Source organism: Agaricus bisporus (genome assembly GCF_000300575.1).
Source record: "Agaricus bisporus var. bisporus H97 unplaced genomic scaffold AGABI2scaffold_15, whole genome shotgun sequence".
Classification (NCBI taxonomy): domain Eukaryota; kingdom Fungi; phylum Basidiomycota; class Agaricomycetes; order Agaricales; family Agaricaceae; genus Agaricus; species Agaricus bisporus.
The window spans coordinates 55,231-79,985 of NW_006267350.1; the positions used below are offsets into that span (position 1 = coordinate 55,231).

The window sequence follows — 24,755 nt, forward strand, 5'->3', positions numbered from 1 at the left end:
TCGATACGAAAAATCATATATATTCAATTTGCCACGTGGCTTATTGTGACACCGGCCCAGTGTATATATTCGATAAGTCAGCTGATTTATTGAAATTGTTTTGAGTTAATGACCAAGATAAGGCTTCAATAACTCACGCGTATTATGATGAACAAATTTTGAAATTATTTGTTTACACATGTGCTTAATAAAGCTTAGATAATAACTTAATAAGACAAGCGTACGATTATTTACAGATTGTGACTAACGTCACAATACAGTCACAATAGTTCGGCTGACTTATTTGGATCCAACGCTTGATATTTATTCAATATTAATTCAATAAGACACATGCCTTATTGTTTCTCCGGCCTAGTGTAAAGAAAAGAAAAGAAAGGAAAGGAAATGGTGATTACTAAGCCTATGCTCTACACATTCCCACGAGCTACTTCAGGTCTACGACGCTTGTGATGTTGAACCCGTTCGCTAGGAGATGCCCAGTGTTTGGTCATGTTTCCGGAATCTGTCCAATCCAATCCGAACAGCGAGTTATTAGTTCCGAGCTATAACCCTCCGCCGCTTTCATTCCTCCCGTATACTTATAACATTCGTATGGCATTTACTTATCACAGCTTGGATAATCATCTCACCTTTGCCACCAACACCATCTCCCGCCAGAGATGCTTCTTCTTCTCCCTAGTTAAATCTATCCTCGTATGCAAGCAGGGCGACCACTGCATCTCTCATATCAAAATCAGTTGAAATTCTATACCTCGTCCAGCTGCTATTATTGGATCAGGTGGACAATCCTTCCCGACAAAGCCGATTTTCTGAACAATGTAGAAGCTGAATCGAGGAGGGAAAGAAGAGGAAAGAAGTTTGTATGGAGTATACGACCATTGATGTGGGCTTGGGTGTGTATGAGAGTGACCTTCTCGCGCTTATAACCATGTGATGATAGTCTGCATCTGCAATATTCGAATTCGTCTTATTGGATCTCATTCTGAAGACAATTTCATTACAACGAGCAAACAACATCGCATCGACCACCTTTCCGACATTCGCCTGCATTTCTATCAAGTTTCGACAACACTACTCCACCCGGAAGCTCAGCGACCGACATTATTGGAGTGGGGTCGCCCCACGGCAGTTGGGATCGAGAATATTGGGAACAACTTCGTTCTTATTCTCGCATTCAGCAATAGCCACCATAAACCAGACGATCGTATCTTTATATATGACTGGTGTCCTCGACATGGTAATGAAGCGTATTCATATTTGCTATAGCAACTCCTTACCTTGTCTTTAGAGCTTCAGCGCGCCGTATCAGACTTATTCAAGCCTGAATTTCGCAACGCAAGACATTTTTCTGACTCCTCATTCCAACATATTGGGGTGTCTCGAAAGAGCAGCTTGATGCGCCTAGCCTGCCTTTTTTCAAATTAGCGCTCCCGCCGCTTTGCCCAGAGGATAACGTTGGCATCGATACTATTGAATCCCGAGCCACGCCTAGTCCGACCAGCGGCTTCCGTTATTCACAAAAGCGAATTTATCCTGATCCCTACTGCGCTATAGCCATCTTCAACATCCGTATCCCTTCACCTAAATTCCATGTTATTCCCAACATTCCTCATCCCATATAACATACCCGTCATTTATTTCTCTTCGTTCATCGCAGCTCCCTTGTTGAATGCCTCAATCGGTTCGTGGACTTCATTTCATATCATGAGGATCCAAGTCCTGTTCCATACGATGACGGGGGACGAGACGTCTGTAGATGGCTACCTGCTGACGGTCCTCCACTCAATGGTTAACGACGACCATGGGAACAAAAATGTGCTTTGTTTCCCGAGATGGATCACTCTGATCCCAATTCCGCCTCAGAGTCAATTACCATGCTTGATTTCAATCGAATGAAGGTGGCGAGGGTTTTGGCAATGGAAGAACATTCCGGTTCACCCTCAGGAATCTAGGGTTGAAAATGTTTACTATGGCGAATGAACTTCATCGGTGAACCAGCCCGACTTCGACAGAAAATAACACCCCATCCACTATCTGCTACGGGGAACTTGGAGACTTTGATGAGCCCTCCAGGCCTGCGATGCCTACTATTGGAGAGGCATGACCGCCATCACATTACCTTTGTCTCCCGCCCCCAGCTCCAGTCTTCACCCACAACGGTCACGCAGCTTCTGCGCCAGTTGCCTTTCACAAACCCCTCCATACACCGTCCACACTGTTTTCTCCCAAGACTTCATCGCCCCGATCACCTCCAACGTCGTCCCCTGTGCCACCTACCTTGCTGATCTCTGCAACGTCTACGCCCACCTCGGCACGCCCGAGTTTTTTGTCAACTTTATGAAGCTGAGCATAAAAATGTCGACAGTTCAGCGAGCTTGGAACGAATATAGATTTGGAACACTTTGTATGTAGAAGTCAACTTTTTTTTTCCATCTAACTCTCACTAACCGCCGTGGCATACGTTGACAGCCGCTCTAGAGTCAGTGGACCCTCCGGAAGGTGTCGAACGACATTGGTCGCGTAAGCGAGGATTATCCCCCGATGGCAACAGTCGTAAATCGCGATTTACGACTGTTAATCGTCACTATGATAATTTTTAACCCCAATTAGTATATATATATAATCATGATTATATTTATTATCCGGAACCCAGACTGGTGATTTTGTCAGGCGTAGAAAAGAATGTTTAATCACGATTATAATCGTGATTATAATCTTGTAATCTTATCTTAAACTATAATCATGATTATATTTGTAATCTTATCTACTGTGCGATAATCGTAATCGTGATTATAATCTAATAATCATTTCTACTACGTATATAATTAACTACCATGGGAAATACACTACAAACTCTCAACTACTTATATTAGATTGAAGATAGAATATAGATGTCAGTACACACTGGAAATTTGGCGGTCGGCACCACCGGGAATTGAACTGAAGCCTTCTGGACTGGGACTCAGAACAATGCACCAGTTGTGCCGTTACGCCAGGCGTCCAAGCAAAGGTGTAAAACACTTATGCAATATAGGGCATCACAAAAGCAGCATTACACCCTTATAGATTGATAACTGTTGAAACAATAAATGTTTCACATGGTGTAATGGTAAAATTTCGTAGAGCTATGGTTCTGTCGCGAACGCTTTGGTTCGAGCCCCGCTGAAGCCATCTCCGATGAAATTGATTAAGTAAGTTGCAATCATTGGTCAATTAAGGCTATGTTTATTAAACGTAAATTATTTGTAGATTAGATCTATGGCTGCTCATGATCAAAATAGTAATCATGATAATATTAATCATGATTATTACGATTATCAGTCGCAAAAATCGTGGTTCTAACACAATAATAATATATAAGTACAACAGTAATCATGATATTGCGATTATCAGTCACAAATCGTGATTAACGGCTGTTGCAATGGACGCTTATCCTGGCTTACGCGGTCCCTGCGAACGAATAGATACCGGCAGGAGATGACTGGTGGGATGTGGAAGTTGCGATAAGGCCTATTTGATTTCCTTCTGGCCATACGACGTCTGTGAACAACCGTGTGAGTCCTGGTAGACAAGATTGGAACGCTTGGCGAGAGATACGCACCACTCTGATATCCTGAGTCCACGTCAATATCTCCTGCCACAGTTTGGTCGAAAAGAGACTGGGCGGTGTAGGTCGTTGTTTTGGGAGCCTGGAGAGTATCTGTAATTATACCGTCTCTCGTGTTCTTGCCTTGCCATCCTCACATTATCTGAATCTGAGTCAACCATGGAGAAGTCCCAGATTATTGAACCACAGACTGTTGAAATGAATACCTTGAGTCTTACACTCGGTATGACGTATGAATGACTCCTGTTTCGAATACATGCATTATACACATTATTACTGTGCTTCCATGCATTATCCTCTCGTAGACTACGCCCGCAGGGCACTATGATTTCATGAGTTCTTTTAGCTATACCCTAAACCCTATATCGTTGTAGTATATAAAGACACTGTAGTCTACCGATAATATTAAGTTTCCTATCGCTCTCAACTCTTAGCCTAACCAGCTACATTTACTCTCAAACACCACTTCGCCTTACTATCAAGCTATCTCCAAAATGTAAGTCGGTTTATCACTAGCGTAGATTATGCGCTGCTTTCGCAACAGGTTATGGGCCCCGGTTGGTGCATCTATAGATGATCGTTTGATCTCTAGACCAACCGCTTTTGGATGGACATTCTCTAGCCCATTTAGAATAGCCTATAGATAGCATGTCATACCCTAGATCAGAGACTTACTGACCGATCTGGGTTGCAGGGCAAATATTGGTACCAACTCCAATGCTCTCCCCAAGCTCTCCGGCGCCAAGAACTATGATACTTGGGCCCGACGCGTCAAAAACGCCTTGATCCTTATCCAACAGAAGGACTCCACCCTGACCGCATGGGATGTTAGCGGCAGTACTTACTCGCTCCCCACCTTGCCTACCGACCCTACCGAGTTGGCAAAGGAAAATGCAATCAGGATGACTCTCAAATTGCAGGCAACTGCGTTGATCGAGTCTACCCTCCCGGACCACATGATCCAGGAGGAATTCAACAGCCCAAGTGACCTCTGGGCTAAGATGAAGTTGAATTACGGAGTCCGAGGACCGACTTTCGTCTATGAAAGGCTCCAGGCCCTCACAAACTTTAAGGTTCAAGACACCCAGGATCCATCTGGACAAATCGCTGAGTTCGTCGCGATCTGTTCACAGATCACTGCCACTGGGGCGACTCTTCACGACTCGCTCCAGACCATGATACTCCTCTCCGCTCTTCCGGCTCGTATGGAATCTACGATCGGAATCATCCTCGCTTCAGCTGCGAAAGTTGCTGATCTCACTATTGAGAAAGCGAGAGCTACTATCGCCGCGGCTTGGCGAAACCCTCAGAATCTCGCCGCCGCCAGGTTTAAACCGTCCGGACAGGCTCCGCGATGGCAGAATGCCACGCCTGGAACATCTGGGCAGAATCAGCAGCAGCAGCAGCGTCCTTATGGACAGCAGCAGCAACGGCCGCAAGGCCAGCAGCAGAGGCAGCAAGCTCCGCAAGGAGCTAAACCTGATGACGATAAAAAACGCAAGAGGACTCGTGGCAAAGGCAAGGGCAAGGGAAAAGGAAAAGCCGCAGCGGTCGAGGCCTCGCCTCCCGATTACACTGCAGCTTCTGCGATCGCGTTTCCTACGATCGCCATTCCTCCGGGCTTCGAAGCTCAACCCTACGACCCTCGTTCTCCCTCTCTCTCTGCACCGACCACACGGTCTTTGGTGCATCGTATCCGAAATGAGAAAGCAGCTATCACGCCGCCGACTCCCTTGATTGGTGAGTTGTCTCATACTACATCGCAATCATCTCCTGACGAAATTTCCGTGCATTCTCCCCTTCACACGGAAATCATCATGTTAAACATTCATGATGGAAACGAATGGATTGATGATTGGCGTCACAACGTCGATTACCAAAACTCGATCGAATCTAACCTGAATTATCTCGAATCGGTTGATCCATCTGCTGATGGAACCTGGCTCGATGATGAATCTCGGGAACAATCAATCTCGGTTGATTGTGATCGACCCTTTTGGGCCTTATATGGTATGCCTAATGACAACATCGAACGCACGGTTCCCTCGAACCAATCCGATGACGTCAAATCCATAACGCGCGATTCTTCTGAATCTGCTGCACATGGATGGACAACCAATAATATGGGCGACGACTGGAATAACCAATGGCTGGAACCATTTTCCCGGCCTATGGACTGGAACGTTGAACCTGCCGGTTCTTCTACCACTTCCTTTCGTGATGCATGGGATAACGCTAACCGCTTTCCCATCGATGATACGTCATTCGAAATCCCTTCAAACCTCTCCTGGGGTGAATTAATTGAACGGGGATATTCCATTGACGACATAAATGTCATACCATTCCCTGTATGGGAATCGCCATCGGACGATCACATCCTCTCGGGTGAACTGTCGTCCAATGCCTCTGTCAAAATCGGATCCGCCATCGATCATTGGCTGGATGACGCTGACAATGGGTATGCTGACATGTATTCGGATAACGATGAACTTTCACATTCCCCTCCCTCGCACTACTCGTACACCTGGTCGTTCGACCTCCGTCATCATTACGATCTACCGTTCTCTTTGGACGATGTAATCACGGAAAACGAACTTCCTCACGGACGAACGTACACTTGGATCCGCGGCCGCTATACCGACATTACCTATATGGAACTCGATATAGATCGGATCGCTCCAACTGGTGCACTACGGACACGAGACCCACGTCTCGACGTCGCTCGGACTGGTAGGGTCACACCTTACCAAACGGCTAAACTCAATGCTCTCCTCGCCTGGGACAGACGTCTCGGTGCTCGACCTATTGATAGAACTGCTCTGGCAACTCACAATGAGGAAGCAATGAGGCCCGATGAAACTCCATCCGAGTATCACACGGTAGCTGAAGAACCGGAAAGACGATCCGGATCGCCTATTGATTATGCGATCAAGGAATTTGGGAATTCTGTGATAGAAGAGAAGGAAGACGGTGAGATCTCGATCCATTCCGGGCAAGACCTGATGGATAACGAAGAAGAAATCAACTATGATGCTGAGAACGAAGGGGACTCATACTCGCAAGTATTACCCCTTAACTCGCAGTCAATTACTAATTCTTCTTTTCAGCGCGGTGATGCCCGCTCCAGTTCAAGAGGAGGACCGATACCTTATGGGACCAGCCAATGCCTATCTCAGGCTTGGACCCAGCGCAAGGATCTAGATAGTCCTAGTACCTCATGTAACGGTTCGGATATAAATTATGCGATGGAATTGAGCGTCAGGAACGCTCTTCTCGATAACATCACGCCTGAATTTAAGTCATTCATCATGAGCATAAGATCAAACTCTGATTCTTATCCGATTAAGTGGATGCTAGATAGTGGCGCTTCTGCGCACTTTACTGGCAGTCTCTCAGACTTTTCTACAGTCGATCGAGGCTTCTTTGGGATGGTACAAACCGCCTCTGGACAATTAAAAATCCAAGGCCGAGGAACAGTACACATCCAACACTTAGTTGTTGATACAAACACAGGAACCAAAGAAGTTCAAAGGACTAAACTTTGGCCTGTCTTTTACATAAACGGTATGCACATGCGGCTCATCTCTGTCGGACAACTTTTACGGTCCGGACTAAGATTAGAAGCCAATGCGAAGCATCTCACCTTTCGAGATGAAAATAATCATGCTGTACTTTCGGGTATCTCGGGACACTTTCCCAGTATTTCCGCCGTTCTTTCCAGGATCGTTCAGGAAATCCCCGAAGCTGGTGCTTATGCAACCACAAACACTGATTATTCTACCTGGCATCGTCGATTAGGACATCCGTCCGATCTTGTGTTGAGTAAATTCTCAAAAGAATCTTTGGGTGTTCCACCTATTAGTATTCCACGAGATAAACCAGTTTGTAAGGGATGTGTTGAAGGTAAATTCGCGCAAAAACCCTTTCCCACTTCAGAAAGCCAAGGAACACAAGTTCTTGAGTTAATCCATTCGGATCTATTCGAACTTCCGGTAATCTCTTATCACCGCCATAAATGGGTATTAACCATATTGGATGACTATTCCAGTACGGCATTCACCGTAATGCTTGCCCACAAAAGTGATGCACCTCGAGAAATGACGAAAGTCATGACGTTGCTCGCTAACTCCACTGATCGAAAGATCAAGAGACTGCGCACTGATCGAGGAGGAGAATATACCAATAGTGCTCTACAAGAGTACTTGTCTATCAACGGCATTAAACATGAGCTTTCTGCCCCTAATGTTCACCAACAAAATGGGCGCGCTGAAAGACTCAATAGAACATTGCATGAGAAATCACAAGCCATGCGCAAGCATGCATGCCTTCCCGACTCATGGTGGGGCTTCTCTATGACGTACGCGGTCTATATTTACAACCGCACGCCCATGCAACGAGTGAAGTGGAAGACTCCGTATGAATTATTCTATGGAACCAAACCGGACTTGTCGAAAATCCGAGTGTTTGGCTGTGGTGCTTATGTATATCTTCCAAAAGAAATACGTAAAAACAAGCTCTCTTCACGATCCGAGCTTATGATATTTTTGGGATACCAAGGCCCAAATTATCAATTTATGAGATACCAAAACGGAAATGTAATTTTCGTTTCTCCCACAGCCCTTTTCGATGAAGCTTTTCTTCCGAAATGCGATAAATCGAAACCAGGTAACCTCGAAAGAAGATTGAGTAATACTCCGAGTCGAAGTAATTCCTCGGAATCAGAGAACTCCAGAAATGGAGGAGAAGTCGATTTTAATCTCGACCCTAATTCTCTTAATGGTCCCTCTACGGATCAACCACCTATTAATAGAGCTCCACCGGCAGCACCGCCGCGTCCTCCAACGCCGCCGCAGCCGATTGTGCCACCACGGCAACAAAGAGCTCCATCACCACCTCCTCGTAATGCAACTCCCGGTCCGTCCAACCAGCCTCCACAGCAGGAACGGCCAACATGGAGAAAACGGCGTGATATAACTCCGCCTGATGAATCAGAACATAATGTTAGAAGGTCTAGACGGGAAACTAAAGTACCGAACCGACCAGATAACGTCTATGGGGATAAACACCCCTCAAAAGTTCTGAGAGATTACGAGAGACAACCTTTCTTGCCGGACTTCGAAGAAGGAATCCAGCGAAGGGTACCTCCAAGATCTGATAGACAGAACGCTCGTATACCAACCGACGATCAAGCTGACGAAGCACGTCGCGAAGAAATTCGCAGACAATTCGAACAAGCTAGTCAACGGGCTGATGAATACGAACGAGAGCATGGCTCTCAACTTCCTTCCCAATTTGGCGATGCTCCGGTCCCTGGAGAAGCCACTATGGACGAAGTTCAAGTTCTAATCAGAGAAGGAGGAGTAAGGTTAAATAACTTTCTCTTTGAACTTGCAAATCAGATCCAAACGCCAGTCCAATTTAAGGACTTAACGCAACTACCTGCAGCAATGCGGAAGAAATGGATTGATGCTTGTTTGGAGGAATTAGAAGCCTTACAGAAACGTGGTGTTTATGAATTAGTAGATCTCCCGAAAGGTCGAAGAACTATTAAAAATAGATGGGTCTTTAATGAGAAAAGCGATGGCCGCCTTCGCGCTCGATTAGTCGCAAAAGGATTCTCTCAAATCGAGGGAATCGACTACAACGAGCTCTTCTCTCCAGTAGTCCGCTATGAAACTGCCCGTCTTCTTCTAGGCATCGCTGCCCTTGAAGATTGGGATATGTTTAGTGTTGACGTAAAAACTGCCTATTTATATGGCAAACTGGATGAAGAAATCTATATGACGCAACCCGAAGGATTCACAGCCACCGGCAAAGAAAATAAGGTCTGGAGATTACGCCGAGCATTGTACGGCCTTAAACAAGCCGGGTTAAGTTGGTGGAAACAATTAACCGCCAGCATGACCGAGATCGGTTTTGTCAGATGCAAATCCGATGCAGGCGTGTATTATTACCGTCATCCAAAGACGCGTGAACTTGTAGTTGCGCTTGTCTATGTTGATGACGTAGCTTTCATGGGAAAGAAAAACTCCCAGCTCCTCAAAGAGTTGAAGCTAAAGTTTTCAACCAAATGGGAATGTCGTGATCAAGGTGTTATGACAGAATTTCTCGGTATGCAAATATCTCGAGATCGTCAGAACAAGAAAATCTTCTTGCACCAGCAGAAGTACCTCCAGAAGGTCCTTGATCGATTCGGTATTAAATCCGGATCTGAAGAAACACCGTTAACAAAAGGTTACGTATTCAAAACTTCCGATAAAGTACCAAACAATGGATTCAGAACGAAGTACCAACAGTTGGTCGGATCATTGATGTACCTCATGATCGGATCACGACCGGATATTGCATTTGCCGTTGTAAAATTATCACAGCACATGGTGACTCCAAATAAAGAGCACTATACTGCCGGCATGCATCTTCTTCGGTACCTTAATGGCACTAAAAATATGGTTCTTGAGTTTGATGGTAACTCGAATCAAGGTGTCATAGCCTATTCCGATTCGGATTGGGCTTCTGATCCAGAAGACCGGAAATCAATTACCGGCAACTTTGTTACAATCGCTAACGGAACTATTTCCTGGCTGAGTCGTAAACAAAAAACTGTTGCACTCTCATCGACGGAAGCCGAATATATGGCTATCTCTGATTGTTCGCGACAATTAGTTTGGGTCTCCCAACTCTTGACCGAGATTGGTTTCGAGATACAAACTCCAATGCTCTATGGAGACAATATGGGCAGTCTATTTTGGTCAACTTCTGAAGTCCAGGAGAAACGATCGAAGCACATTGACATTCGCTTCCATTATATCCGAGAGCTCTTAGAACAGAAGCAAATCAATCTTGATTGGATTGACGGATCAAAGAATCCTGCTGACGTTTTAACTAAAAACCTAGAAAAAGTGAAATTCTCTCTTTTCCGCTCTATGCTTAACTTAAAGCAACAATGAGTTCATTCAAGGAGGAGTGTTGAAATGAATACCTTGAGTCTTACACTCGGTATGACGTATGAATGACTCCTGTTTCGAATACATGCATTATACACATTATTACTGTGCTTCCATGCATTATCCTCTCGTAGACTACGCCCGCAGGGCACTATGATTTCATGAGTTCTTTTAGCTATACCCTAAACCCTATATCGTTGTAGTATATAAAGACACTGTAGTCTACCGATAATATTAAGTTTCCTATCGCTCTCAACTCTTAGCCTAACCAGCTACATTTACTCTCAAACACCGCTTCGCCTTACTATCAAGCTATCTCCAAAATGTAAGTCGGTTTATCACTAGCGTAGATTATGCGCTGCTTTCGCAACACAGACATTCGGAATACGCATTACCAGTAAATGTACTGGTAAAGTATTGACTGTACGGTGCTTACGGGGTTCTAATGTCAATGTCCGCCGCCTTACCCACTTATCAAATCCATACATATATTTTGTTCGCTTTTGCGCCGCCCTTTGTCCTGGAGGGATCATGCAACTCTAGTGATGAAACTATGGATTGTTAATTTATATTTATAATTTGACAACTTGAGATTGGCTCCCTACCCAGCGACGCGCCTTGACACATTTTCCTGCAGCAGACACCGATTCAGTCACAACACAGATGTAGAATTACTCGGGGTAAGGAATAGCATAATACATAAAGTCGTAGATGTTCTCGGCCCCCTCCTTCAAAGGACGTTTAAAGACAGCAACCCGCTCTTTAGGTACGCCCCCAACGATTCTAACCTCAAGCTCCGGTGAGCTTTCCTGCAATGATTTTAGATCGGACACAAATGCTGTTAATTCAGCGCTTGAACGTGGCTAGCGGTAGAACGGCAAGAAACATTCAGGAGATTTCAGCCGCAGCAAGGTGCACTTCACTTACCCCATGTGTTATCCACGTCGCCGAGGAAATTTTACTTTTCCTCCCATAATGAGCACGTGCCGGGCTCATCTCCTTCCAGTCAAGGTGTCCAAACTCTAGGTCTTTGAGCTGCACTTCCCGGAGAAATCCTATATGACGGGGTTTGGGTGAAATGTCCTGCGAAAAAGTGGTGAAGCTCCCAACTGAAGCGAGGATGTGGAGTGATTTACCAGTATACTATAAACATAATACCGAAGGGATCCATCCTCCTTCGAAATATAGTAGAGCTTTCTCATATGCAGTTTCCGTAGGGACGTATATGCGGGAGACTCTTTTGAATTCTGAGAGATATCATGCATCGCCTTTACTAGGCCGTGTACAGTATCACTAAAAAGGCTGGTATGGAATTTTTCAATGGCCCTTGACGAGGACTGGCCAGTAAATTCTGAGCAGTATTGGTGCCACGCGAGCTCGACTGACGCTGAAACCAAGTGATGTCAATATATGCTATGAAGATGAGAAGGCCATACGTACATGTAGCAATATCGTCTCCACAACACTTGTTCCAAATCTCTAAAAGCCTCAACCACACTTCTTCTTTGACGTCTTCTTGACTACCAACATAAAAATCTCTGGACCTTTTCGAGTCCTTCAGATAGTCAGAAAACGACGCATGAAGGAACGTCAACGGCTTCTTGTGAGCGACTTTCCAATCTGATATCTTGAGGGTGGATCGAGATTTGTCTAAGCTTGCATAGACAGTATTTTGAGTGATGCCAAAGAGTATGGACATTCCTCGGAGGGTACGGATCCTTGACCCGTACATCACCCTATAAATCGCCACACCAAGTAATTGTTTTGTCGTTGGCCATAGCGTCGACGGAATCGAAGACAGAATTTGGTGATAGAGCGCATCCAGATGAAGGAAAGGATTCTCTTCGCTTGTAACGGCATTGGAACAGTCGATAACTGATAAGAGAACCTTAAATCGAGCGACGGGGTCAGCGTGGTTTGAATCTTGGATAAACTGCATTGCGACTTGGGCGTAGATGAAAAGACCAGAAGCCGCAGCGGTAAGTTTCAGGAAATCGGTTTTGCTGGGCCAGTCACTGGAAACGCAGTGTCGAAATTTCTTCTGTGTCGTTTTGAAACTTGATCGTAAAAAGCGCTCGACATCCGCGCAGGCTTCGGTGGAGTCGATTGGAATGTACTCCGACCAGTAAGTGCCCCGTACTTCATCGTCCTCAAACACGTTGGATATGTGTGATTCAGGACGGCTGGCTATTATCCAGGCAAGAGGAGCATTGGGATGCTCATGCGTGAAGGAAACGATGAGCTGGATGATTTCGCATTGCGCATCTGACCCTCGGAGCTCATCAAGCCCATCCAGCAGTATACCCCATCGTTTACCGCCAGCTCCGATCTTCTTCTCCACAAACGGCTCGACTATAAAGGTCATAAACTGGGCTTGCAAATCCCCGCTAAGTAATTCCGGGTCGAGTCTGAGCCGCTCAACGATATAGTCGCGATATCCATCGACCCGTTTGGTTAACTGATAAGCGATGGTAATGAATACGCCATGTGGATTGTCGCGTTTGTTGGGTCGAGAAAGGAACACAGATGCTCCAAGGCGGTGGGACTTGACAAGATACTCGGCGAATGTTTGGACGACGGCGGATTTTCCAACACCAGCGGGGCCAGTTATCCATAGCAAGAATTCCAATGAAGCTTGGTTTTCAAACCAAGCGATGATACGAGCGATCAGCTTGACACGCGTCTGGGGATGGCAGCGAGGAGGTGGTTTGCGAGCAGAAGAGTCATGAGCAGAGCCACGAATGATGTGTTGGGAAAGTAAATCTATCACTGCATGAAGGCGAGTTGAGCTGAAGGACGATGAGAAATTAGCTTGACCCACCCTGTTTCACGATCATGTGGCGATCTCCTTGACCGTCTGACCTGACCACCCTATTGTTGTCTCCGATTACGTTGATGGTATTATTGGTACTATGATGGATGAAATTGCCTGGGCGTTGGCGACCTATGGGAAACTATGGTAAGTTTTGTCCCGCATTGTCAGAGGCTGAAGCACCCACCATCCTGAATCCCGTCCTCGTCCTCTAAAAAAAAGAAATCCCACATCCACGCCTTGAACCTATTCCATCTCCTTCCAGGTGTCATTTCGTACAGAGAGAGAAGGGAGGTGGAGGTGGAAGGAAAGAAGCAACACTGCTGCCTCGAGGCACTACACCCCATGAACGGTCTGCACGGCGCTCGGCAATGACCCTTGTCCCAGCCAGGCGCTTTGGCGTGTATTTTTAGTCACTCCTCGACAAGTCATTGCGTTATAGGCGTGGGGGAAGGGGCCGGGTGTATGGTCATGTTGTCAATCAACTTTAAACGGAGGTCGAGGCACTTACAAGTCGAGTGGGCCAGAAGAGGTTGCTCAATAGAATATCGAACCAAGTGATCGACATCAGCAGCACTCGACACGCTATCCGAACCCGAGCATGGTTTCTTCGTACACACATCCCACGTTTCTCATACACGTATACCTTCTCGTCAAAGTTGTATTTTCAGCGGTTGATCTTCGTCAATTCAAATATCTTTCACAAACTAAGGTCGCCCTCGTCAATAATATTAGCTATATTCGATATGCAGCATTTCGCACTCTTCCAGCAAGCTGCTCGGTTGCATAAGTTCAGCGTCCCTCAATCCCTGGATAATATAACAATCCAAGTCCATTCCGTCATAACTGTTATAATGAGCTTAGATACCAATGGGAACGTCCTTATCAAGAGCAGTCTACTTCCAGGTACCCTATAGTCTGGGAAGCGACAAACGATTTTTGTCTATTGACCAATCCAAAGATTCATCTGGTCGCGATCCTAGTCGGTTCGAAAGGTTCTCGAAACATTTCTCCCATATATCGTAGTCGGGAGTGTTTCCAAAGGGAAGTTGACGAGCATAAGCTAACGATCTGGCAAATTCCACTGGGAACGACGGGGGTGAAAAAGTCGTCTTCGACTTGCATACACGCGCCCGCTTGTTTCGGTCAGACTCCCTCACAGAAGCGGCGGTCAACCAAGGCAGGCTGGCATTTAAGACAAAACAGGCTGTGTATGCGAGAGATTCAAGTTCGTCTCGCAGTGCAAGGTCTATCCGGGTACAGCTCAATCGTATGAGGAATATGAAAAGAGTGTAATATCAAATACCAAGGCTGTGGTGTGCATCGATGCTTGCCCAGTCGGCGGTGCCGCACATCCATACCTTCTTCACGTTTTGATGTTTTTCAGGTTCGAATAATACGGGCCCGGTAAGGCCGAAGGCGATGAATACGACTTATGTTGGATCTTTGAGAGAGCGGAGGATATTGCGTGGTTTGATATCGTGGTGCACGATTCCCCTCGAATGTATACAGTTCAACGCAGAAAGCTACCAAAAAAAGACTTTCTGATCAGCAAAAGATAAGCCGATACGGTCAACAGCACTCACCATGTGTTCTGTAACGCGTACAGAGGTCTTAACCAACGGCGTTCCACCCTCCTCTCCCATTCTGTTACATTCCACATTCAAACCACATTCAAACCTTTTCCAAGCAACTCCATCGTCATATAACCGAAATGGAGTAGCCGGCCGTATGCGTAAACAGCTGGAATGGCTGGGTGTTCTTGAAGAAGTCGTATTACCCTACATTCGTGTTCTAGAAAAGTCCGTTGGACGTGGCCAGAAACACGCGATTTTTTGATAGCAACCGCTTTTCGTGAGGGAATATCAACCGCTTTGTCCACGAAGCCCTGTTGCCACTAGTGAGTAAGAACACGCCAACTTGATACATTAGCGGGCTTACATATCCACCGTAACCTATAGGCCGGTAAGAGACTTCATAGACCAAAGGGGACGCTTGTAGTTGGGTGAGCTGACGTCTGGCAGCGCGTAGTCACAGTCACAAATATAACGCCTTCTGGGGGACTTTTTTTTTTTTTTTTTTTTTTTTTTTTTATTTCAATTCAAATTTATTGACCGGTGCCCGAACGCAGACCGGTCCTTCTGGGGGACGTCTTTCTTTTCTTTTCACGGTCTCTTCTTGTAAATGATTCATTTTGCTGTCTTCAGTGGACGAAGGCTGTAAATTGACTCGTCCCGCTTTGAACTTCGACACAGTGAATCGCTCTCCTGGACTGTACTGACTGTTTTCATGGATGCTGATCTTGTGGCACTCGGCCATAACAGTAACGCTTGGAACGTTGTGAGTTCTTCTAAAGCTCAAGGCAGAATTGCCCATGCTGACAACATTACTGACGCGTCTGGAGGCTGGCCGTGCGGGTAGTATGTCTGTGGGATAAATGCACAAAACACACTTCAATGCGTTGCTGAAGAATATCTCGGTCTGGGGTTACTGGAATGGTATCGAATTTTTCGGCGAAGGAACAAGGCGAAGTGGAGCTCCGTGGTTTGAAGCGTTGACAGGTAATATTTTCTGCTTGTCATTCGTTGTACAGTCATATTCAACCGTCTATCCTTTTCTAGAGAAATGTATTCAAGTCATTCTCGTATCCAGCGTCGAGCTTCAAATTCCACTGAGTGGACCCGAGACTCAATCCGAACTAGGACAGGATACGTCAGGACAATATATTACCCTGAAGAGTAGTCGAAAGTGACTCGAAATGACTCGATAGCAGGGGATGAGACGACGTGGTACAGGGTGCGTATCAGTTATTTAATATACTTATGGGGTCATTCAATATTCAAAATTGGCAGGTAAATGCGCCCACAAATCGCCGCTGGTCAACCAGAGCTCACATCAGTGCATGTTCTATCCTCGCTCAATCGCGACGAAACCCCGATATCAACACACATTCCAAAATCCCTTTTCAAGTAAACACGGTCTCCTCATCAGTACTCTTCATTATGTCCTCATTTGCGTCGCTCACAAGAGTATCATCAATCCATACGACGTTCGGGGACACTACTTGGACCATCACAAGCTATACAAACCGAGTCTCGGTTTACAAGAAGATTTTACCGAAGTTGTCAGGGCACTTTTTTCCTTGACTCATACATGAACATCTGTACACTCGCATCTCAGAAGCTCTATCAAGCCGATTGAATGGCTCGCAAAGTCTCTTTCCCGACCACATCGATTGTCGGACGTGCTATCATTGTTGTACCTCAAATCAGAGTTTCAGCAAACACTGATGCTTGAATCCGAACCCGATCCAAAGGTGACGTATCTGCAACAATTCAAGAACTATTCTGGGTTCCTGTCTTTTCCTGTCCACGATCCGAACCCACAGTCTCCGCCTCATCCCCGTTGCAACCAATCTAGAAACCTAAATGAGTTCGTAGGTGAAGTTCCAGCCTTACATCGGAACTACATACCGCATCCCCAGCCACACCCTATTAGCGCGTTTCATTCGAGGGTTCTTCTGGGTGAGCATACATCTTTTCACCGAAGATTGATAGATGACTCATCAGTGATAATGTCTTCGTCGTGTCCTTGGTTTGGCCGATACCTTGAAAGGCAAATGTCCCGTGTTCACGTTCACATGTCGTGCTCAATCTATATCCCGAATTCCAGCCTCTTACCTGTTTTCTTTCGCAACGACCTTGCTCACAATCACCCTTCTCCAACTCCAAGGCCTCCTTCGTCCTTTCTAACCCGGCACGTAGAGTAGCTACTTGTTTGGACGGAAGATGATTTGAGGGTAAGCGAAGAAAAAACATTTGCGAATATATCTGTAGTACGGTGCTTCCGGGGCTGTAATATCAATCTGTGCCCTACTTCTCAAATCCATACATATATTTTGTTCCATTTCGCGCCGCCCTTTGAACTAAGGATGAAGGAATCATACTACTTTAGTGATGACATTATGTATTATCAATTTATATTCATCATTTGACGACTTGGCTCGCTACCCAGACTTGCATAATGAGACGTGCTTTGAGACCTGTCCCCTGCAGCACAAATTTTCCTATAGCAGAGACTGGTAGAGTCACAACGCAAATGCAAAATTACTCGGGGTAAGGAATAGCATAATACATAAAGTCGTGGAAATTCTTAGCCCCCTCCTTCAAAGGACGTTTAAAGAGAGCAACCCGCTCCTTAGGTATGCCCCCAATGATTGTAACCTCAAGCTCTTCCTGCAACGATTTCAGATCGGACACAAATGCTGTTAATTCAGCGCTTGAATGTGGCTACAGCGGTAGAACAGCAAGAAAGATTCAGTAGATTTCTGTCGCAGCAAAGTGCACTTCACTCACCCCATGTGTTATCCATGTATCCGAAAAAAATATACTTTTATTCCCAAAACGAGCACGTGCCGGGCTCATCTCCTTCCAGTCAAGGCGTCCAAACTCAAGGTCTTTGAGCTGCACTTCCCGGAGAAATCCTATATGATGGGGTTCGAGTGAAATGCTCTGCGAAAAAGTGGTGAAGCTCCCAATTGAAGCGAGGATGTGGAGTGATTTACCAGTATATTATGAACATAATACCAAAGGGATCCATCCTCCTTCGAAATATAGTAGAGCTTTCTCATATGCAGTTTCCGTAGGGACGTATATGCGGGAGACTCTTTTGAATTCTGAGAGATATCATGCATCGCCTTTACTAGGCCGTGTACAGTATCACTAAAAAGGTTGGTATGGAATGTTTCAATGGCCCTTGACGAGGACTGGCTAGTCAATTCCGAGCAGTATTGGTGCCACGCCAGCTCGACTGACGCTGAAACCAAATGATGTCGATATATGGTATGAAAATAAGACGGCCGCACGTACATATGGCAATATCGTCTCCACAACACTTGTTCCAAATCTCTAGAAGCCTCAAGTACACTTCTTCTTTGACGTCTTCTTCACTACCAACATAAAAATCTCTGGATCTCTTCGAGTCCTTCAGATAGTCAGAAAACGACGCATGAAGGAACGTCAACGGCTTCTTGTGAGCGACTTTCCAATCTGATATCTTGAGGGTGGATCGAGATTTGTCTAAGCTTGCATAGATAGTACTTTGAGTCATGCCAAAGAGTATGGACATTCCTCGGATGGTAAGGAAATTTTGGCGGTAGTTTTTAAGATTAAAAGGAAGTAAATGCCCCCCATAAATCGCCACACCAAGCAATTGTTTTGTTGTAGGCCACATCGTCGATGGAATCGAAGACAGAATTTGGTGATAGAGCGCATCCAGATGAAGGAAAGGATTCTCTTCGCTTGGAATGGCATTGGAACAGTCGATAACTGATAAGAGAACCTTAAATCGAGCCTTGGGATCAGCGTGATGCGAATCTCGGATAAACTGCATTGCGACTTCAGCATAGATGAAAAGACCAGAAGCCGCAGCGGTAAGTTTCAGGAAATCGGTTTTGCTGGGCCAGTCACTGGAAACGCAGTGTCGAAATTTCTTCTTCGTCGTTTCGAAACTTGATCGTAAAAAGCGCTCGACGTCCGCGCAGGCTTCGGTGGAGTCGATCGGAATGTACTCCAACCGGCAACTGTGCTTTACTTCATCATCCTCAAATGTGTTGGATATATGCGATTCGGGACGACTGGCTATTATCCAGGCAAGTGGAGCGTTAGGATAGTCATGCACAAATGAACTGATGAGTTGGATGATTTCGCATTGCGCATCTGACCCTCGGAGCTCATCAAGCCCATCCAGCAGTATACCCCATCGTCTACCGCCAGCTCCGATTTGCTTCACCGTGAACGGCTCGACAATGAATGTTGTGAACTGGGCTTGCAAATCCCCTCTAAGCAATTCCGGGTCAAGCCTGAGCCGCTCAACGATATAATCGCGATACGCCTCGATCCGTGTGGCTAACTGATAAGCGATGGTAATTAATACGCCATCTGGATTGTCGCGTTTGTTGGGCCGTGAAAGGAACACAGATGCTCCAAGGCGGTGGGACTTGACAAGGTACTCGGCGAATGTTTGGACGATGGCAGATTTTCCAACGCCGGCGGGGCCAGTTATCCATAGCAGCAATTCCAATGAAGCTTGGTCTTCAAACCAAGCGATGATGCGAGCGATCAACTTGACACGCGTCTCGGGGTGGCAGCGAGGAGGTGGTTTACGAGCAGAAGAGTCGTGAGCAGAGCCACGGATGATATGTTGGGAAAGCAATTCCATCACTGCATGAAGACGAGATGAGCTAAAGGGCGATGAGGATTTAGTTTGACCCACTCTTTGCCACTATCTTGCGATCCCCTTCCGAGTACACCGTAATATATTGATTCCCGTGTACTTGGTTCATAGTGGAATTGTGCACAGCAGTATGTTGCGCATTCTGGAAGAAACCTCCTGGTTCTGCGTGGCGCCGGGGACCTATGGGGATCTCTATCAAGTATCAATGCGCATTGTCACAGGCTGAAGCACCCACCATCCTGAATCCTGTCCTCTGAAGGAAAGACTTCACGGAGCCACGCCTTGAACTCCTCAAATTTCCTCCTGAGAGTCATTTCGAACAGAGAGAGAAGGGAGGTGGAGGTGGCAGGAAAGAAGCAGCGCTGCTGCCTCGAGGACCTACACCCCATGAACGGTCTGCACGGCGCTCGGCAATGTCCCTTGTGCCAGCCAGGCGCTTTGGTCTGTATTTTTAGTCACTCCTCGACAAGTCATTGCGTTATAGGCGTGGGGGAAGGGGTCCGGTGTTTGGCCATGTTTCTGCAAGCCGTCGATTGCTTAACCACCCGGCCCGTCCATGTATGTCCTTCCTTACTTCAAGCCCGACTCTGCTGTAATTGTAGCTTGATTTATGGGCTACATGAGAAGGTTTCTGTGAATGAAGAACGAGACAGGAGAATGGGATAGATTTCTGTGCTCGGAAAGTAGGAATTGGTCAATCTATAGCCTCACTACCAATCTCCATCAGTACGATGAAGCTCCAGGCGGCTTCCTCGAAACCCATTAAATACGAAATTAAACGCAGGGTGCCCTCGTCTAACATTCACTTATCCATCCCCGACTACCTCTTCGATGTCGACTTGTCAATCAACTTTAACGGAGGTCGAGGCACTTACAAGTTGAGTGGGCCAGAAGAGGTTGCTCAATAGAATATCAAACCAAGTGATCGACGACAGTCGGGAGTGACATCAGCAGCACTCGACACATTATCTTAATTCCGAGTATGGTTTCGTCGTACACACATCCTATAGAACTGCGCCATATGTACCTTCTCATCGAAGTTGGCAGCACACCGCCAGCCGTCGCTTCGTCAATCCAAAATTCTTTCATTGGCTATCACAAACTAAGGTCCACCTCATCGATAGTGTTAGCTATATTCGAAACACAGCATTTCGCACTCTTCCAGCAAGCTGCTCGGTAGCGTAAGTTCAGCGTCCCTCGATCCAGGATATTATAACAATCCAAGTCCATCATCAGGAAAAGTGTACTGGTATAATAACATATTACCATATATTACCACACCTGTGATGTGAAATAAGCTGAGATAAACATGCTTTGGGTTACAAGTCGTTATGTTGGAGCTCACTTTCATATGAGGTTCCATTTTTCTTTAAATCACCATGCAATGCCTAGCAGACCTTCGACCCTTCAATATCATTCCTGAGCAATAATGTTCTAGACCTCGTAAAGAATCCTATAATATGAAGGGCTTATTGGTATGCGAGTAAGAATATGTTATATCATTAAAAGCTAATGCCGAAGATTATTTGAATATTCCAGATATAATGTAATTATTATGGTATTTGCGTAAGGATAATGCGATGATATTAAAGCAATATTCAGAATACTATGAGTTTTGTAATGCCAAATCATGTTTACAAGTTTGTTCTACGAAATCATTTGAATCTCATACAGGTAGTATGATTATGTTTCAAGGCTAGTAAGTCCGTGTTAATAATCTGATTGTCGTTGTGATGCTGATGTGATGCTGGTGTGATGTGATAATTGACTTATCAGACTCATATATAATTATCATCTAAAATAAGTGTTCAGTTCTTTTATTATGTCGTATCAGCAGTACACGTTCGTCTTGCAATCAGGAGCTCGTATTGATACAGTAGAGATGGACAGTTTATTAAAAGGGTAATTACTTAGGTTTCCTCCTCGTCATTGTCCTCAGCTTCGGTAGCCTTCCGCCTTGCTTCCTCAGCTCGTTCCTTCCGCATACGCTCATTCCGGGCTCGTTTGATCTTGGCCATATCACTGTCAGGGGCAGGAGCAGGTGGCGGGGCCTTACGTTTATGATGACCACTGTGTCGGGTAACAAAAAGAGAGCTGCAAATATTTTCATCAGCATTAGAACATAGCGGATAAATTTAGACTACTTGTTCCAAAAGGCCAAGGTATCCTTGGCCCAAACATCGTTGTCATCGAAAAGTTCGAGAACATTATAATAAAAATCTCTTGTCAAAAACGCGAGATGCTTGAGCTGCCAGTTATTCAGGGGATTGAGCGCATAGCGAACCTACGAAGAAAATGAAAATATGAAATGAAATATGAGATATAACTCACCTGGCAAGCAACATAAGCAATGGTTGCAGGCGTGATATACTTGATATCAAATTTGAGGGCGATTGGTTGTTTCGAAACAGTCCGTTGTTCTCCTTCGGGCAGCCTGATACCACTGCCAAACAAAATGTCTTCGCAAGCCTAGAGAACTTCATTAGAAATTTTTTCACTAAGGGAACGGAATACGGACGCTGATCAAGATGTAGCTTCGGCATAGACCCCGAAATATATCCTTACCGCTAATGTCCCTAGTATCATCATACATGAAAAGGGGCATATCGTCAGCGGTGACGATTTCTTTCCCTTCTTTCATGTCTAAAAGAAGGCTAGGACCTATAAAGAAAAAATTAACAAACAAAGATAGGCGAGGGTGCATAGGACAACACACCGTGGATTGAATTTATGTGCAAGCCGCGCAGGACAGAGGAGATGGCCAGTATCGATATGATTAAACCCACGGGCAGACTTGGCGATTGGCCGAGGGGCAGAAAACTGTGGAAAAAATTGCTTCTCGTTCTCACAGAGGTCCAGTATATGCTTCTTCAATTTGCAGGTATCTGCAGTACGGGCACTTGTAGCGCCGTGCTGAAGCTTGCAGAATTCAAGACAGATCATTAAATCGAGTCAAAAGAATAAGTATATGCGGTCGAAAGTACCGTCTCAGACAGTTTGGGGACGAGACTTTCCTCGTAGCCCTCGTCGGTACCAATCTGGCGCATGAGAGACCGAATACAAGTCTTGAGTCGTGGTCGGAGTTTGGTCAACTCAGTATATGCTGCTAGTTGACGTCGGCGCTGGTGTATGCGGAACCTGGATGCTCGGGAGTGGTAAACGAGCTAGAAAAATCGAGCATAAATTCATAACTATACCTTATGATAGCATGCGCTTCTTCTCGAGCCTTGATCTCATCGTCGTCTTCCAGCTGTGATTCATCTTCCGAGTTTGGTTCTTCCTCGTCCTCTGAGTCATCTTCCACCATATTCTCGGCTTTCATTCCTCGCAGTAGGATTGATTCGATGTCGAAGAACCCATCCACGAGCCGGGGGATGAGTTTTCCCAACTGATGCCACTGGGCCAAAGGCCCAGTACTGATACACTCGTTGTCAGTACTACTAACAAACGCGTGGATACATGACTCACAGTTCTTTCTTGTCGCAGCTTTCAAGCTCCTTGTTGATTCCCTTCTTGAGAGCAGCAACCAAGGCAGCCCGTTGCTCACTGGTGTTGATAGTGTTGGTGGTAGGTGCTTGAGGCGGGGCATTCGGGGCAGTACGAGGCATGGCGGGTAGTAATGGTTGAAGGGTAAGAACGATTTGAAACTCCGACCATTACGCTGCTGCTTGAATCTCTAGCGCGTCGTTCTCAAAGTCCACTAGATTCGTTCGTTTAGAAAATATCTTAGAATATACTTGTAAGACAATAATACTAGAGTTTCGTGATTTTAAAGTGAGTTCTTGATTTTTAAAGTGAGAGTCACGTCGACTTACCATTGCTCCTAGTTGTTTAAAATTTAGCGACCGCTACAGACAACGGATCACCTTGTACTTCTCCAATCATCCCCTTTCAATACTCCCCTATACGCACACATAATTTGAAGCTAAACGGTGCTGTGGAAAATGAAATATTTGACGTCGGTCTTCGGGTGGTTGATTTGGTCTGCGCACAGCCACCAGGATGCAGGGGCTTCATCCCGTCGTGCTCGTAGCGCGTCATATTCGAAAAGACCAGCTCTTTAACTCTTCTGGTAGATGTCGACCAAGCCGCCGGCTTGCTATCCTGGTCTTGCGTACGAATTTTCATCAACTCGCCCCAAAGCTGAGGAGGGATCTGGGTTCCGTTTCGGAGGTGGAACCGGAGTCTGGCAAGCCATTCCTTCATAAACGAAATCCGGTCTCATTCTGAGGTTCGATCAGTTTAGTGCCAACACCAGAATCCTCCTGAAGGACCATCAGCGACACTTGAGCCAGCCAAAAGAAAGGGAGTGTGTTGTAGACAAAAGGGGCTTCCTCCCGGTTATTATCGTAGCGCGTCGCATCGGGACTATTGACCCACATCTGAGATCTCAAATTCCAAGAAAGGGAACCACAAAAGCATGTACGAATTCCTGTCTTCGTTTTGACAAATAGCGCTCCGCATGCTTGCATGGCACGAATGAGGACCGGAGGTTTGCCTTCCGGCTTCCACGTAGAAGGGTGGACAAGAGGTATTTGAGTGCCAAACGCAGAGAAAAAGAGGTATACTATACGAAAACGATCAAATCAATGTATGCTTTTGTGTGCAAGAAAATTAAACACACGATAGTGTTCTAACTCCTCGGGCGTGGGTTCGGGAGCACTGGAGAGAGTCGAGGGATCGGAGAGACCTCCTGTTGGGTTGATGATAGTGTTTAAGGAAAAAGGCATTCCCGGTGGGCCATATTCTTGAAGGTTATCCTGGCCCTCTACCTTGATTTCATGGGAAGCATGGGCATAAGAGGTCATATCGTTATCTCCCTGACTATCCAACGAAAGTGTCGGCGACGGGGTATGCATCATAAGCGAGGTGTACGGAGGTGAAGATTTCGATGACATTGACGAAGGTGTTTCCGACATTCACCTGTAGCTTTGGCGGCATCTCTTTGTTGCATTACATTTGTTCCTTGACGCCTCCGGATCGTTAATGAACACGCATTCTCTTCCTCTCGACGAGCACTTGGAACAGGGATATTGCAGATTGCTTTTGACCTTGGGATTCTGCGCACACCTACAGGTAAGACAACATCAGTTAGTTGAACAACTTTGAGACAAAGAAGTCATACCTGACAGGACTTGCGCCGCGACCGGTTAGCATT

The 24,755-nt window shown here is 45.8% G+C and overlaps 4 protein-coding genes across 4 annotated transcripts; all 4 read right to left on the reverse strand.

The window, feature by feature from the left end:
• Positions 1–11,222: 11,222 nt before the first annotated feature.
• On the reverse strand, positions 11,223–13,710 carry AGABI2DRAFT_181391 (hypothetical protein; the record flags this gene model as incomplete). Its single annotated transcript, XM_006456931.1, has 6 exons — positions 11,223–11,360; positions 11,479–11,606; positions 11,696–11,938; positions 11,992–13,320; positions 13,373–13,495; positions 13,551–13,710. 6 exons carry the CDS (start codon positions 13,708–13,710, stop codon positions 11,223–11,225), a joined length of 2,121 nt encoding a protein of 706 aa, XP_006456994.1.
• A 3,759-nt stretch (positions 13,711–17,469) lies between these two features.
• Positions 17,470–19,911, reverse strand: AGABI2DRAFT_122869 (hypothetical protein; the record flags this gene model as incomplete). The annotated part of the gene is made up of 6 exons (XM_006456932.1): positions 17,470–17,652; positions 17,719–17,874; positions 17,928–18,178; positions 18,232–19,584; positions 19,637–19,777; positions 19,833–19,911. 6 exons carry the CDS (start codon positions 19,909–19,911, stop codon positions 17,470–17,472), a joined length of 2,163 nt encoding a protein of 720 aa, XP_006456995.1.
• Positions 19,912–21,507: 1,596 nt separating this feature from the next.
• Positions 21,508–23,205, reverse strand: AGABI2DRAFT_146662 (hypothetical protein; the record flags this gene model as incomplete). Its single annotated transcript, XM_006456933.1, has 8 exons — positions 21,508–21,691; positions 21,742–21,881; positions 21,929–22,066; positions 22,116–22,251; positions 22,314–22,516; positions 22,582–22,735; positions 22,795–23,013; positions 23,066–23,205. The coding sequence occupies 8 exons, from the start codon at positions 23,203–23,205 to the stop codon at positions 21,508–21,510; spliced, it is 1,314 nt and encodes a 437-aa protein (XP_006456996.1).
• Positions 23,206–23,661: 456 nt separating this feature from the next.
• On the reverse strand, positions 23,662–24,495 carry AGABI2DRAFT_181393 (hypothetical protein; the record flags this gene model as incomplete). Its single annotated transcript, XM_006456934.1, has 2 exons — positions 23,662–24,164; positions 24,222–24,495. The coding sequence occupies 2 exons, from the start codon at positions 24,493–24,495 to the stop codon at positions 23,800–23,802; spliced, it is 639 nt and encodes a 212-aa protein (XP_006456997.1). The 3' UTR covers positions 23,662–23,799.
• Between the last annotated feature and the right edge of the window lie 260 nt (positions 24,496–24,755).